At 48.0% G+C, this 15,659-nt stretch overlaps 6 protein-coding genes across 6 annotated transcripts; 2 read left to right on the top strand and 4 right to left on the bottom strand.

Annotated features, from left to right (window-relative positions):
- Positions 1–802: 802 nt before the first annotated feature.
- Positions 803–1,494, bottom strand: BDV37DRAFT_287387 (uncharacterized protein; the record flags this gene model as incomplete). The annotated part of the gene is made up of 2 exons (XM_032088092.1): positions 803–999; positions 1,101–1,494. The coding sequence occupies 2 exons, from the start codon at positions 1,492–1,494 to the stop codon at positions 803–805; spliced, it is 591 nt and encodes a 196-aa protein (XP_031936982.1).
- A 1,004-nt stretch (positions 1,495–2,498) lies between these two features.
- BDV37DRAFT_275116 (SDR family NAD(P)-dependent oxidoreductase) lies at positions 2,499–3,330 on the bottom strand (the record flags this gene model as incomplete). Its single annotated transcript, XM_032085345.1, has 2 exons — positions 2,499–2,818; positions 2,871–3,330. The coding sequence occupies 2 exons, from the start codon at positions 3,328–3,330 to the stop codon at positions 2,499–2,501; spliced, it is 780 nt and encodes a 259-aa protein (XP_031936981.1).
- Positions 3,331–6,017: 2,687 nt separating this feature from the next.
- Positions 6,018–7,297, bottom strand: BDV37DRAFT_275115 (zinc-dependent alcohol dehydrogenase; the record flags this gene model as incomplete). Its single annotated transcript, XM_032085344.1, has 4 exons — positions 6,018–6,790; positions 6,850–7,006; positions 7,063–7,111; positions 7,173–7,297. The coding sequence occupies 4 exons, from the start codon at positions 7,295–7,297 to the stop codon at positions 6,018–6,020; spliced, it is 1,104 nt and encodes a 367-aa protein (XP_031936980.1).
- A 1,007-nt stretch (positions 7,298–8,304) lies between these two features.
- BDV37DRAFT_287384 (cytochrome P450) lies at positions 8,305–9,654 on the top strand (the record flags this gene model as incomplete). Its single annotated transcript, XM_032088091.1, has 1 exon — positions 8,305–9,654. The coding sequence occupies one exon, from the start codon at positions 8,305–8,307 to the stop codon at positions 9,652–9,654; it is 1,350 nt and encodes a 449-aa protein (XP_031936979.1).
- Positions 9,655–11,141: 1,487 nt separating this feature from the next.
- BDV37DRAFT_275113 (cytochrome P450) lies at positions 11,142–12,795 on the bottom strand (the record flags this gene model as incomplete). Its single annotated transcript, XM_032085343.1, has 4 exons — positions 11,142–11,295; positions 11,352–11,518; positions 11,578–12,690; positions 12,757–12,795. The coding sequence occupies 4 exons, from the start codon at positions 12,793–12,795 to the stop codon at positions 11,142–11,144; spliced, it is 1,473 nt and encodes a 490-aa protein (XP_031936978.1).
- Positions 12,796–13,907: 1,112 nt separating this feature from the next.
- Positions 13,908–15,555, top strand: BDV37DRAFT_297612 (HAD-like protein; the record flags this gene model as incomplete). The annotated part of the gene is made up of 4 exons (XM_032090361.1): positions 13,908–14,641; positions 14,696–14,745; positions 14,804–14,949; positions 15,026–15,555. 4 exons carry the CDS (start codon positions 13,908–13,910, stop codon positions 15,527–15,529), a joined length of 1,434 nt encoding a protein of 477 aa, XP_031936977.1. The 3' UTR covers positions 15,530–15,555.
- Positions 15,556–15,659: the final 104 nt, after the last annotated feature.

The raw sequence follows: 15,659 nt of genomic DNA, 5'->3' as shown, positions 1-15,659 counted from the left end.
CGTTGGCACTATAGCCTAGAAATGTGGATCTTCTGGCTTCCCCTCTTGCTCCGTTACTAACGAAGTCATTGATCGACATTTTCCATCGATACGTGTGTTCGGATGCCTAGGCGACTGGTTGCGGGTCGAGGTAGACCAATGACACCAGGAGTAATTACTAGAGCCCAATCACTGGAATTTACTATGTTCTGCTACTTGTTACTATGTGTAATGTACTCTATTTGTCATAAGGTGCGGCCGGATGTTCTGGAAGTCATCTATCTCAAAGTCCGTGCATAGCCGCATGGCGTATACGAGGGTTGCCTGTAGCTCAACAAATAGAGTCAGAATTCTCCGTCAAATACACTCCACAGTGACATAGTGACCAATAGAAGACATTCATCACAGGTCCTTCATGTCACGATCCTGGCAGATCTGGTTAAAATGGGGTTATCGCGTACTAGTCCTTATCCTATCCTCCCTATGCACCCAAATGCACCATCAATATAAATACACAGACAGCAACCCCTGTATAACCAGCCATCACCAAGACAACATAACAAAACATGCCATTTTATCAAACTCCCAAATACTTGTCATATATACAGGTGCCCTAGCAGTTTTACTCCGCTCAGCGCCTCCCCGGCTATGGTGAATTGCGAATAAGAGAAGATACAAAGGAAACATGTTTACTGGCGTTTTGTATACACCAGTACGGATTACACAAATTCATTTCAACACGAGAAACAAATCCAGTTGTCTATGACAGGGAATATATAACTTAAATAATGTACATGTGAGCGAGCTCCGAGGGTAGCAAGTTTCAGTAGACCTTTTGTCTTTTACTAGAGACACGCTCCATATGTCTCTCCACAGTACAGGCCTCCTCATCTCCGCGTCTATCACAACACTCATAGATATAACCCTCTGGGTACTCCTCGAGCATCTCCCCATGGTCATACTCGCCATTATTGTAGTAATCATCATCCACGAAGAAGTCTCCATCAGGGTAGCAGCTATCTGCGGTAGAAACTTCAGCCTTGAACAGCACCAAAATCGCGGAAAAGACAACCTAGCAGCTCGAAAGGAAAAAGGCAACAGCAAGGCAACAGCCTACGAACCTGGATGGTATTTGCAGCTTGTGCTTGTATTTTGTGTGACGTCAAACTCTTGTTCGCAGTTTTCGCAATACGCATAACGCTGTCGAAGTCGCTTGGAGCCTGGAGTTTGCTGGTTCGAGTTTCTTTCTTTGGGGTGTGATTGTTCGTCTTCGGATTGCTCCACGTCCGAATTCACACATTCCTCGTCATCTTCTTCAGATGAAGGTGAAGGGGGCCGGACTTGGTCTTCGGTAATGAGAAGTGACTTGGACACTCGGTCCCTGGTGGATTGATCGCTTCGACACACTGCCTTTAGAATTGACTGGAGGGTACCGCGGGAGGCCGAGTCAATAGCCTCCAGAAGCAATTCGAATTGTTCGTCTTGTTGAGACATCTCTTGCACCGAAGGACCCATGATGGGGGGAGTATGAATGTAGGATCAAAGTGGTAATTTCCTTTGCTGGCTCAATTCTGAAATAGTTGGTTGTTTGTTTGTCTGCGCGACGCGACGCGACAGGCGAATTTATCAGTGCACTGAATACCCCGTTAGTTGAGACCTTGTTATGAGCAATCTGGCTTTCTAAATTGCTTATATCAAAGGACTTCTTATCCTGAATTCCTTATAAAAGCTTGAGTGCAGAATATAGATATCGCAAATTTAGCATATTGCCCTAGATGGGGATTTGAACTAATTTTGAAGTATTTAAGTAGGGATTAAATCACATATTGTGTTAAATGCTTGTTGCAACTAACGGGGTTTTTACCCCGTCAGTTGAGATAGCCGCCACGGTGGCCGCTTTGGTTTTCCATACTGTGAAAACCCGCAGTATGCAACCCCGATATGAAGAACAGCAGCATTTGTCAGGGGAACGGAAAGCCCACCCCTTCTTTTTACGTAAAGGGATCATAGTATCAACTTCTCCAGACTAAAGTGTTGGAGAACTCCATGATCGCCAGCAGGGAAGGCGTGACCACTCACACAACGAACAACCGCTGTAGTGCAGCAATTCTACCTGACTCTTCAACGCCCAAGCCACATCTGAATAGCGGCACCAACAGGCAGTCACGGGTGCTAGATAATAGGATCAGTTTGCTTTGTAACTCCTACGAATTCAAAGTTTCCTTCACCTACAAAATATTCCAAGATCCCAGTAAACATAATACCATACTTCGCCTACAGTGCTGCCCCGATGGTCCAAAGCACAGGGAGAGCCTTTACAGAAGGTAGCCCTGGTGAAAGAAAGCTCTCATTGAGGTACGAGATACACGGCGAACCTTGGACAAAGACGCCCTTGCCAGAATCCATAAATGTTATTTGGGTTCCATATAGAGGGCCATGCCTAGCGTGTGAGTCCGATAAACCCAATGCCTATTATACAGACAGTATGTACAAAGAAAAAGAGCATAGCTCGGTGATATCTACCCAACTGTACCGGAAAACCCATGATCAATGGGAATACAGGCACCATTGATAAGCCTGCTCCCCTTGCCAGATATCATCGAGACGCACACTTCCGCAACCTCATCGATCTCACATAGGGGCGACCCTACGGACCCCATAACGCCAATCACTTTCGCCTTCCCCTCTTCATTGACACCTGCCATAAATGCCTCGGTGATATTGGTTGCCATGCCACCAATCATTAGCGCATTGCACCGGATACCCTTGTTCCCGTAGAACGCGGCGGTATTTTTCGTTAAACCAACCAAGCCATGCTTACTCGCAGTGTATGCAGCACCTAGACGTTCGTTAGCGTTACCAACAGGCAGTAATAGGGCGAGATTAAATACCAGCTGTCCAACCAGCCTTGCCCGCCAACGACACAATGTTCATGATATAACCATCTGGGTTCGGCTGCTCCAGCATATTACGAACAGCCAGTCTGCTCAGTAGAAAAGGTGCCGTTAGATTGACAGCCATGACCCGATCCCACACCGCCTCATCTAAATTCCCAACAGGATCAAAACGGTCCATGATCCCAGCATTGTTTATCAGAATATCCAGTTTCCCAAACTCGGAAATGATTGTGTCAAACAGGCCCTGCACTGCAACGGCAGATGTAATATCTGCATTCACTGCTTTGAACGGGCCTTTCACTGAAAGCTCTGCAGAGGTCTGTTGAAGCCGTTCGTCATTGATATCACAGATGACCACGTTGGCTCCGGCCTCAAGAAATTTTGTTGCAATGGCTTTGCCCAGCCCGCCGGCTCCACCGGTCACAAGGCAGGTTTTACCGGATAAAGTAGCCATGATGATCTTAAATAGGTGAGACGAGTTGTTATATGCCTGTCATGCTGGAAAACCTAGGAGAAGGTGGGATCTCCATCTTTTATATGACTGACCCCTTAAACGATATTCGTATACGGATACGACACGGATATACTTTCACTTGGCGTAAGCTCGTCTTTCGGCAATAGGCCACCCAACCTGTGCCGTGTAGCGTACGTGGACCATGTTTTGATAACAGTCTCCAGCCAAGGCTGCTGGTTGGCTAATTTCAACATTGTGGAGAACCCGGCTGTCGTATTTGCGTATTCATTTCCTGGGAGTTGATACCTCAGGCAGACATATAGTGATTCCCACAACCCTAGAATCGGCAAGTGACAAGGAGAAAGAGTTAATGTCGCTTACGGAAGGGCTATTCAATTTTTTAATTAAGGGATATCTGAGAAATGACCATTGGGTGTTGCGAAGAATAGTGAATTATTTTCCCATGCCTATGTCCATGTAAGGGTTCACTATTTGTGACAGCGAAAATTCCATTATTCCTTGTGTCTGTTAATGGTTGAAGCACTGTGTCAAGCTCTCAGGGATTCTGAACGGCATTGTCTATATAAACCCCCTTATCAGTCTCCTACCACAGGCTCTGAATTTCGCCAAGGCAACCTTTCCATCAGTCTCGCCCCTTCGGACCTTTCCATAGTATATATGGCTTCCTCTCTGCGTCCTCCTTTTACCTGGGTCCCAGAGACCATCGAGACACCGACTCTACACAGTACTACAATGTCGACAGAGCAGGGTGTATACATGAAATTATCGACTTCCGCTTCATACCAGGTTTATACATCCAACTTTTAGTACAGCGAATCCTCCTAGAATAGGTGAAATATCGCTGTACTTTCAGTATAGCTCATTACGCCCTCCAGGCTTTTGTTATCAAATCATAATCAGTATTTAGGATACACTTCTGACTCCAGAGTAGAAGATGGCAAGACATATGCTGCAACAGTCGCTACGATATTTACTAAGAAACCGATGGACTACAGCATTCAGCTTTAGGCTTTAGGAGAAACAGCCAAGAACATTCAGCGCTTAATAAAGGAACACCAAGCTTAAAAGACCAGCAAGAATGAGGAACATACATAACAAGATAACATTTTTCATTTGAATATCTTTGTCTCTACCCTTGCATCCAACCACACATCTGAGTGGTGAGCCGTTATTCTTTGTTCTAGCAAAGGTATCCAGCTACCCCAAAACAACCAAAGCTTTATATGGCAACGAGAGGATTTCTACCCCATCGGCCAAGTGCCGGTTGGGAGAATGTGGAATACGTTTGCCATCTGAAACGTCGACGTAAAAGAGCCCGTGAGGAACTTGCTACGCTCCTTCACTCATCATTAAAGTTCATATCTCAGTCCTGAACTATAAGAGGCAGGTTTCTAGAACAATACTAGAACTGGAATCCAGAATTAGAACACTGCAGTATGGTTACCCTTTGCGGCTGTCGCAAAATACATGACTGCCAATGAGAGGATATGGCTTCCTGGGAAATAAGGCAGCGGCCTTGCAGCTATCAAGACAGCCGCAAGCACAAAAGAGAGGGTACTGGATTTCTGTTTTTATCAGACATGGGTACCTATTTACCTGCCTATATTCTCACCCACCATGGGCTTCCTTCGGTCCACATTGAACGCGTCCCAGTCTTCATGTTCTGAGTTCTTGTCAGTTGAATTCGAATCGGAGCATCTTCTTGCACGCCTGGGGAAGGAAGTGAAAAGGTAGCTATCCACTACCAATGAGAGCGTACGGAAGTGTTTGGCACGCCGTCAGTCAGACCAAACTCGGGATCAGTACCTTGTCTTCACAACTGCTCCCCCGGTGCACTCTTCCAGACTGAGGAATGATCGATCGTGAACAAGCAAGTGCTTATTTAAGCCCAATCTTCCTTGGTTTTAGCAGATATTTTCTTATCATCATGTCGTCCCACTGGCAAGAGGTAATCAATGCTCTCAATAATGGTTCTCTCGACTACCCAGTATGCCGCAATGATCTCTACTGTCTTGACACCGTCTAGGATAAGGCAGTTGAAGCCCCTTCTAGTAGAGCTAGGGCAGATATACTTGATCTCGGAGCATATGATACTACAGGACGGTACTATAATGCACTTAAGAATTATTTAGCAGTTAATAGAAAGTATACTCTAGTCTTGCCCATCTAGAAGATAAAAGTAATGTTGCTAAGGCTTTTAACATCCCAGAGCCTTTAAGTTATATTTAACAGATTTATGTAACTAAACCTATGGGATCGGGTAGGCCATGGACACGCGGCCTAGATTCGTGTCCCCAGTTGACTTGATCCTGGCCTCAAGGACGTCTTTGATGGTCCAGATGGGTTCATGGACCGGCTTCCTGGTTTCAAGGCCACCTAGTATTACGTTGGCATTTCCTCATGGCGAGCAACCTGGACAGTGGACTGCATATAATGTGTTGTATGTGACTTCAGGCTGGCCGCTAAACTACGAAATAGGTCATTGCATAGGGCTATTTTATGCAAGGTTAGGTAACTTCTTCCGGTCACGTAACTACATCTTTGCTAGGTCATACACCTTAAGACAGCTCAGACCTATGTTGTCGTTATTGAACCTGCCTTCAACAACCAGATCTAATGGCCTAATAGGAAGGCATCTAACCACGGATCAAAAGATTACGCATTCATCAACTAGACAAATCCAGGACAACTTTCCCTTGCAAAGTGCCTTTCTCCATTTCCTCGAAAACACCAGTCAATGTGTCCATCGTCTCAGTGCGGACATGTGCCTTGATGATGCCGCGGGCGGCAAACTCCAACGTTTCGATCGTCTCGCGCCGGTTACCAACCGTGGACCCAGTGATAGTGTAGTGCTTTCCAATCATGGTGGCCGGGAATGCACTGGCGATGGGCTTGGGCTCGTTCTCGGGGACGCCTACGCACACGAGAGTACCGTTAAAGCGCAGGAACTGGAGTGCCTGGGCATATGCAGCATTGGAGGAAGTGCACACCACGGCGGCGTGGACGCCCAGTCCACCGGTCAGCGACTTCACGTGGGAGGAGATGGCCGCGCCGTCATCGTCCACGGGAAATCTGGCGATGTTGACAAAGTGCTCGGCGCCCGATGCCTTGGCCAGTTCTTCTTTATTGCCGTAGTCGATACCGATTACCCGCAGCCCCATGCCCTTGCAGGCCAGCTGCACAGCGATGTGGCCCAGGCCACCGCCCGCACCGGAAATGGCGATCCACTGGCCTGGGCGAGCGTTACTGCGCTTCAGTGCCGAGTAGGCGGTGACGCCCGCGCAGAGCATGGGCGCGGCCTCATCAGACGCTAGCTCGTCAGGGATCGGGGTCACGTAGTTTGCCGGGCCCAGTGTGTACTGCTGGAACGTGCCAGCAGCGTAGTACCCCGAGACTTTCTGGGAGAAGCAGAGGGCGTCAGAGCCAGCTTCGCAGGGCTCTAAGGGATCGGTGAGTTCTATGTGAGCGGCGTTCACCCAGGGAGGCTGATGGACGTACCGCAGTTTCCACAGGCGCTGGCAACCCACTTGATGCCAACTCTGTCTCCGATCTTCAGACCAGAGGTCTCAGCCCCGGGGCCGAATTTCACCACCTTTCCAACGCCCTCATGGCCACCGATCTGGCCCGGCTGAGTGGGATAGGGGAGCATTTTCCACTAATAATGACGTTGGTTAGATTATTTGGATTCACGCTGAAATAGGGAGCACGAACCTTGTTCGACATGATGCCATAGTCTGAGTGACACACTCCAGAATGGGTCCTACAGGTTGTTATTACCAGTTAGGAACGTCTCGGTTTGAGGTGTGACGGTTGGCTCATACAGATTGATCAACACTTCGCCCGGGCCGGGCTCAGGGACGTCGATCTCGACAACCTTGGTGGAAACAGTACCAGGTTTATCATAGATTACGGCCTTTTGCCTCAGAGGGATATCAGGAGCAGCCATCTGGAAGAACGTGAACTTTTGTCCGAGCCTACGATGAATGCGGTTCTTGGATGCCCGTAGTGAAGTAGTAGGTCAAGAGAATAGGGGAAGCCTTGAGAGATATTCCATGACTGATTCTGGTCAGTAGTCCGTCTTTTTACCCCTGGAATGGTCTTCGTGAGATACCAAACCCAAATAATCGCAGAGGCCTAGGACGATCGCTAATGACCCATGCCATGAGGATCCAACGTAGCCAGTAAGATGGTTCTGCACAAAAAGAATATTTTAATACACACCACACCTATTCTTGTGTCTGGAAGTTGTTTTCATGTGCTGTAATAATGTAGCGCCGTTTCCCTTCTAGCAAGGCAGATCACCTTTCCCTTGCAGTCGCCCATGGTCTTAGCTGGAAGTGAGGGAGGGGACTTGCATTGAGAATCTTGGTATTTGGCCTTATACTGGCGCAATACTGTCTTGTCACACTCAACACCCCACTGTGTTGACGCGGGGGGAGTGCATACACAGCGTAGAGATGTCAACTGGGGAGGATGTTGAGGTCACAAGAGGGGGCCCTGAAGTACATGCCGGACACGTAGAAGGGCATGCAGTAGCATAGAATGAAGAATTTTTGCATATCACCTGATAGCGGATTTAGGTTCCGACCCTACATATGATGTATCAATGCAGTGAACCATCTGGATTGCTATAGTTTCCCTGTAAGATACAAAAGCGGGTATATTTATGATCCCTGGACCAAGAGATGAGACCCCAGTTTTTGTTCCTTCATTCTTGGTAGATTCTCGAATAATTTGAGCGGTGGACCAAGTTCTGTTGCTTCAAGATGGGCTCTTCTCTATTTCTCGTTGCCATCTCTCTGGGGACGATTTGTATTCTTGCTTATAAACTATCGCATCCTAGACGCCAGCTGTCTTTGCCACCTGGACCCAGAAAGCTTCCACTGATTGGCAATCTGCACCAGCTGGATGTTAAAAAACCATGGGAGACGTTCCACAAATGGCACCAGCAATATGGCCCACTCGTCGCTCAAATTCGGAGCACGGACCATAATCAGCATCAGCTCCGATCGAGTGGCTCGTGACATGTTGAACAAGCGGTGTGCCACGTACAGTTCGCGCCCAAGACTCTCCATCAGTTCAGAGGATAATGCAGGAGAGCTCAATGCGGTCGTCATGCCCCACTCTAAACGCTGGGTACTTCATCACCGTATTGCATTGGCTCTGCTCAATCCCGGCCTGTCAAAGCAATATCGTCAGCTGCAAGATCTGGAGAGTAAGCAAGTCATTTACGACTTACTTCGAGGTAACGATGTAGCGCACTCCTTTGACCGGTATATGGCAAGTGTTAGCTTCACACTTGCATATGGACTCCAATTGCAGCGACATGATCAGCATGAAGTTATTCAACTACGAAACTTCATTAATGGTCTCCGGGAAGCCATGTCCAATATGTTTGTTGCTCTTGCTGAACTGTTCCCAATCCTGGATCGCCTTCCGCGAGTATTTGCTGTTTGGAAACGACAAGGGGAGGAACTCAACCGACAAGCAACTGCCTTCTTCTTAGACAATTCAACGAAGGCTCAGTCAGCACCTGGGTGGAACTGGGTGAGGGAATGTGAACGACTAAAGGAAACACAGAACATGTCACTGAGAGAGAGAGCGCATGTCTTGGGCACTATTCAGGAGGCAGGCATGGAGACGACTCCCAGTGTTTTCCGAGTGGTTATTAAAGCATGCCTTCTGTATCCGAGGTGTTTGTCCCGAGCCCAGGAGGAAATTGATCAAGTCGTTGGCACTAGTCGGCTGCCGTCGTTTGATGACATGAGCCAGTTGCCCTATATCCACGCGCTCATTCATGAGGCAGTGAGGTGGCAACCACTTACCCCGTTAGGATTGCCTCATTCCCCAATGAGAGATGACGAATTTATGGGGTACCATATTCCTGCAGGGTCCACCATTTTCCCCAATAACCACTCAATGGCCAATGACCCTGAAGTATTTCCAGAACCCCTCGAATTTAAACCAGAGAGATGGCTTGAGAACCTCGGTCCTCCCTTCAGCCCGTTTGGGTATGGTCGACGAATTTGCCCAGGCAGGCATCATGCTTTGGATAGTCTCTTTATCGTTATCTCTCGTGTCATTTGGGCATACAACATCACCCATGCCTACCGGGATGGCAAAAGAGTTGATGTAGATGCTTGGGATAGCCATAACTCCTTTACCTCTTCACCAGCCCCATTTCCGACAGTACTCCGGGTCCTCAGTCTAGCGCATCAGCAAGTCATAGAGGAGGCTTGTTCATCTGCGAAAGAGAAACTGGCTACATTCTTAGAGACTTTCAACCCAACATCTGGTGGATAGGCGCTCTGAAGAGTTCTGTATCATGCGTCTCTCTGCATAGTATATGTACATCTTTTGACAGGGTTTGCTCCAGAGGCTAGTTTACGTTTAAGGGCTTGCACAAGTGCAGGTTTTGTTGGATCTCACTTTTATCTTTCGGGTTGAACAGTCTCAAGACTTACAAGGCGTAGTTAAGACAAAGTAGCCGAATAATTCTATGGTACGCTGCTAAATTCTCCAAGGGTCGAGTTCTAGCCTCTTGCAACTTTCATTACAGATTATCCCATGTAGACGAGGTTTCGCAGAATACTTAGAGAGTTTTACTGCATGAATATTTACGCAATCCGCCTTTTAGGCAAGCAGATGGATGTAAAACTAATTTGGGGGCCTGCAGATAGGTGTCTTCAGCGAAAGAAGCCAAAAGAAAAAAGGCCGCTGAGAGCGTATTTTCGGGGAAGTGGGAAAGACACAACCCACAAGGGAGATTGAGGAGCCGAGTTAAACTTGACAGTACGTATTCACAAAACAATTGCATACGTTACTCTTTCAAAGCTAATTACCGAGTGGATAAGGATATCTAACGCGATGAAGCCCCCAAATAGGGACCCAGAGAACTGCGGTGTCGCTTGCACGCATGACGACAGCATCAAAGCCCCTTACCTTCGATGAAACACATTGGCGAAGTCAAAACTTTGAGCAAGGGGATGATGGTAGCTGACCGGATAAGAGCATTTGCCACATTATGGTTTAGACCTGATAAGTTAACCGATGTATGCTAGTTCCATACAACTATAGTATAGTCGACCTAGCTGATGAACAATATGACAAGTCCGGGATGTGTAATTCTGTGCAGATATTGGAATAAACAGAGAGACCAATACCCTAAAAATAGCCGGAAAATGGTTGGGCATGTGTCAATGATAGATTTAAATATAAGTTGGTAATTATACAGAACTCTCTAATTGCCTAGCGGGATTTTTAGTGGTGAGGTGATTGCTTGTGTCTGTCTTCAACCCCCTTGCCTATGCTACATATATACTTTCAGTGTACCCTATTTGGATTCTGGAACTGTTCGATGCTCTGATGAAATACAACAATAATACACACTGTTCCCAGGCCGAGCATACCTAAAGAATTGTTATTCTCATGCTGAATACCACTTGTCTCTTATCACTTGGAGCCAAATTACGTCAACCGCCTGACAAGTATTGGAAATGCAAAAGTTCTGTAAATGTTAAACTCATCACAAAACGGGCTGCAGTACAGCCGGCCAATATGACTTGGGAGGATTGGATTGGGCGTCTAGATTACTTGATTTGACTAACTTCTATATTACAAGAACGATATGGCCAAATCTTTGCTCGGATATTCATACATAGCAAAATCCCATTCTTGTATACGATTGAAAATGCAATGGAGAACAGGTGATAACAAGCCCTTTGACTGATAGTAGACTAGCTCTGACCACGCCTCCGAAGGAAGCCGTCAAGGTCAAGATGACTGCTAGTTTAAGCGCGTGGCGTCAATTTGATCAGAAGAGGCGGTTTGTCCCAGATGATATAAGCACGTTGATCAGCCCAGTTGAAGCACTCGGGCAATAACTCCAGGTCAAATTGCCAGATCAATCGTGCAAGGATCAGGCTTGCCTCCGCATAGGCCAGACTGCAGGACTGAATCAGCTTTCTAACCGGATCGATCAATAGTGAGTGGTGACTAACCTCCTTCCCGGACACGCTCGTGGTCCCACGGAAAATGGTTGCATGGCAGCCTTGACGTCTTCAGCTCCTTGACCAGGTCCTAGCCAGCGTTCCGGAAGAAACAGCTGGGGATCCTTGAAGTTGGACGAGGACTGGTAGGCCGCCCACGAAGCAACGGCAACAGATGTCTGGGCAGCTCGGTTATCGTTCAGTCTGTGTCCTTACCATGGATAGAGATATTTCATACCTTTTCGGGCACGAACTGCCCTGACACCATAGCGCCCCCACGCGGTACAAGGCGCGGCATACCGAGCGGCAGAGGTGGGTACATGCGCAATGTCTCTTGTAGCACGGCTCGTAAGTATGATATACTCGATAGCGACGAGAAAGTTATCTCTGATGGAGAGGAAAAACGATGTCGGATTTGGAAAGAAATTTCCTTGTATATCTCCGGATCCTTCAGAACGAAGAATGTGCACCCGGATAAAAGGGTGGCCGTCGTTTCACTGCCGGCCATCATCATGAAACTATGGTTAGATAGAATTTCCTCTTCGGAAAGCGTTGATCGAGGGTCTTTACTGGCCCGGATATAAGTACTAAAAGTAGGTTGATCTAATTCAGACACCTTCCCCTTATCAACCTTTGAGGCGATAGAAGTGAGCTTCGTGGTCCGATGATGGAGCAGATCGCGACAAAATAAAAGCACTGCAGCTTTGATTATCCAAGAAAGACCCGGGAAATACTTAGATTGGCTAAGAAAGGCCCACGCTTTGATCGACCCGAAAAGCATGTCTACCCAGGGGTGATACGTCCCCTGTTCAAGGCATCCCAATGACTCGCCGAATAGCTCGAGGGACATGAAGTCAAACATCACGTAGTTATACCATTCTGTCATGTCGACGGCGTGATCCCTTTCCTCTGTGATTAATTGTTGCAGCTTTTGCATAAGGGTGTCGACAAAGGGGCGTAGAAGACGCTCATGAGATTTCAGGGCAGGTTCCGAAAAAGCCCGTAGAATAGCTCGCTTCTGCCGACCATGGACAGGATCCGGAGCGACCACAACACTTGGAGCCTTTGCTTTGGACACATGGTAAAATCGCATGTCCTTGGAGAAGTTCCGCGAGGGGCCGTGAATGTCTCTCCACGCTTGCTCGTTCCGGTAGCTCAATTCGTCCGGAGCAACACGGACAACGTCCCCATACTGATCATGGAGGTGCTGTACCCACCTATGGAGATTGCCACGCGCATAGGCTGCTGCATAAGGGATTCTGGAGACCCCCCAGACGAATGGGCCAGGATAGCGGCTCAGAGGGTGAAAATATCGATTATATACTATTCTCCATGCCAGAAACAGAAGAGCCTACCAACCAACCCACCGCAGTCAGGCTTTTGGAAAGCTTTTGAAACCTGACTTGGAAAAACTTACTAAAAGAAATCCGGTGTAAATGTTGTAGAAAAGGTCCATTGCGTTCGTGGGAGGAACACACCAGATGTGCCCAACAACGACTTTGTCGCTGTCAGGAGCGTGAGACCCTCGATGTACCAAGCAGACGAGTACGCGGAATAGTGGTCTTTAAGGTTTACACTGACGGCGAAGGGTTGCTCACCGTATTTTATACCTTGCCTCTGTACTCTGCGGAGTCTAAATCGTGCATGACGCTTATACGCGTCAAACCCTTATTGAGATCTTCCTGTACACTCCCTGTACACTCTAGAGTCGATTGAAGAGTTCATCTTACATTCTTCAATGCTTAATACAGACGGTCAGCAAAAACGAACCGAAAAATAGAGTTAATGCAGCATTCCCTTGCACAGTCTCTGTTTGTACTCAACAACCCCATAACGGTATTGCTTCTCGCAGATGTTAAGTTCCATTGAATTTTCTGCAGACTGTCTGAGCTATGTGAAGCCACATGACGCCTCCCTAGACACTCTTTCGCTCGCTACTAGATCTCTCTCCCTCCAACCACCCTACTAGCGGGCCCTACTTGCTGCACGGCTTGGTATATTTGCCGGCGTTTTGTGATTCTCATGAACGAAGCAGAGCTCCAGCGCAATTGTGTCCGCTAGGATCGTCCCCGTCCCATGACTTGAGGAACGTTTAAGTCCGCACTATCATTGTAGCGCATTCACACTATTGGATCTTCAAGCGACGGCATCATTAGCAAGCGCCACAGGACGTGGCTCCACGAATCAATCTATAACGTTTCAAGGTAATGTGGGAGCTCCCATAGCCAACTCTTACAGCTTCCTTGCTCGGCCAGCCAATAGTGGTCCGTACAAGGCAAGATATATCGGGAAGCGATAAAAAGGAAGAACAGTTGCTGAGCATGGAAAGCCGTATTTAAGGCCCAGTTGCCCTAGATTTGAAGGGATAAGCTACTCCGTGTTGTGGTACTTGTCTTTCTATCCCGTTTCTCAGGAATATTGCATCCTCCTTGAAGATCACATATCTACGAATCATTATTACTTTGTATTTCATTGAAGCTTCCGGTCCAGAAATTCTTCTACGATCTTCTGTCACCTCGAATACGCCCACCAGTCCTAGCTGTCTTTGTTTCAGTACCTGAAGATACAATGGCCCCTCTTGGCGTCACTACTAGATCGGCCACTATCCTGGTGGACCTCGGGGGTATCTTTATGCATCCCAAAGTGGAGCACAAACTAAAGACTCATGAATCCACCATCTCCTTGCGGAGAATCATGTCGACCTCAGCCTGGATGAACTATGAAACAGGACATTTAACTGATAAGGAATGTTTTGAGCAGCTAGCCAAGGAATATCACTTTCAGGTGACTGAGCTGGACGAGATGATCCATACTTTCCGCGAGACCATCACCTATGAACAAGCTGCTGCTTCCATTTTCAAGGAGATTAAACGGACAGGGGTGCGTATTTTCCTAGTATCTAACATCTCTCACGAAGACTACGCAGCACTCCGCCGGCGGTGGGACGATGGATTCTGGTCTATCTTTGATGGCATTTTCACCTCGGCGGCCTTGGGCGTCCGAAAGCCCAGTTTACGTTTCTATCGGCACGTCCTACGGGCCACAAGGGCAATTCCTCGTGAGACCTTCTTCCTGGACGACCGGGCCGAGAACGTACTGGCGGCAATCTCTCTAGGAATGAGAGGAACATTTGACACCTCAGCGCTATATCGGACACTCACTAATGTTATCGGCGATCCTGTGACACGTGGACTAGCGTTTTTGCGACTTCAGAAAGGGTATTTTCCTACAACTACCCAGCATAACGAGACGATCGACGAAAACTACGCGCCGCTTCTCATCCTCGAAGCGTTAGGTGACCCGCATGTCTCTCTTCCACATCACTACTCACAGTGATGCTAACTGCTACAAACCAGGAGTCTGGTGAACCTCAAGGCCCCGCCCCGCCTCTGGAACTTCTTCAGCGGTTCCTCTTCCCTGGATCTTCTGTCACATCGTCCAAAAGTCACTGATTCACAGCATAGGCGAGCCCCAATACACGAGTGACAGCTATCCTGACGACTTGGACACCACCTCGCTCGGCCTCCTAACGATGCCTCCTGACTCGGAGATAATCCACTCCGTCCTAGATGAAATGCACAACTACATAGACGAGGACGGTATTCCGCAGGTATGTCATTCTTTCATGCCCCCAGTGGCAGCAGCCGTAACCTGTAGAAGGAAGGCCTAACTCTCCATGCTTACAGGCACACTTCGACAAATCGCGCCCACGAGTTGACGCGGTCATAGCGCTCAACGTGTTGACCCTGTTTCACAAATACGGGCGTGGCCATGAGCTCCCCCATACCGCAGAGTGGATGACCAACATCCTACTCAACAGGGCGTATGTGAAGGGGACGCGTTATTACGCAAACGCTGAGTGGTTTCTCTATTATATGACGCGTCTACTCCGTGCGTCAAGCGACCAAACGCTCAAGGATAGGCTCGAATCACCTCTTCGAGAGCGTGTTGCTGAGCGGATCGGCGCTCCCGGCGATGCATTCTGTCTCGGGATGCGACTGCTGGCGTGCAACTACCTTGGCTTGGAGAACCGCCCGGACCGCCAAACGCTTGCAGATTTGCAGCTGGAGGACGGAGGCTGGGAGGCCTCCTGTATTTACTTCTTTCCTGGCGCTAAGCGAGACGTGGGAAATCGAGGCGTCAGTACAGCGTTTGCTGTAAAGGCACTTGAGGACTGGTCTGGGTGGTGATAGATCGTATATCCATGCTGTTCAGGAGGGTTTGAGAAACTCTGAAATGAGCCATGAAAGTACAGGGGAAATTTCTGGGCACATATTAACCACACGGTATTATCCAACTACTAGAGTTTTAATTTGAAAG

Source organism: Aspergillus pseudonomiae (genome assembly GCF_009193645.1).
Source record: "Aspergillus pseudonomiae strain CBS 119388 unplaced genomic scaffold BDV37scaffold_92, whole genome shotgun sequence".
NCBI classification, from domain to species: Eukaryota; Fungi; Ascomycota; class Eurotiomycetes; order Eurotiales; family Aspergillaceae; genus Aspergillus; species Aspergillus pseudonomiae.
This window is presented reverse-complemented; position numbering and strand designations above follow the sequence as displayed.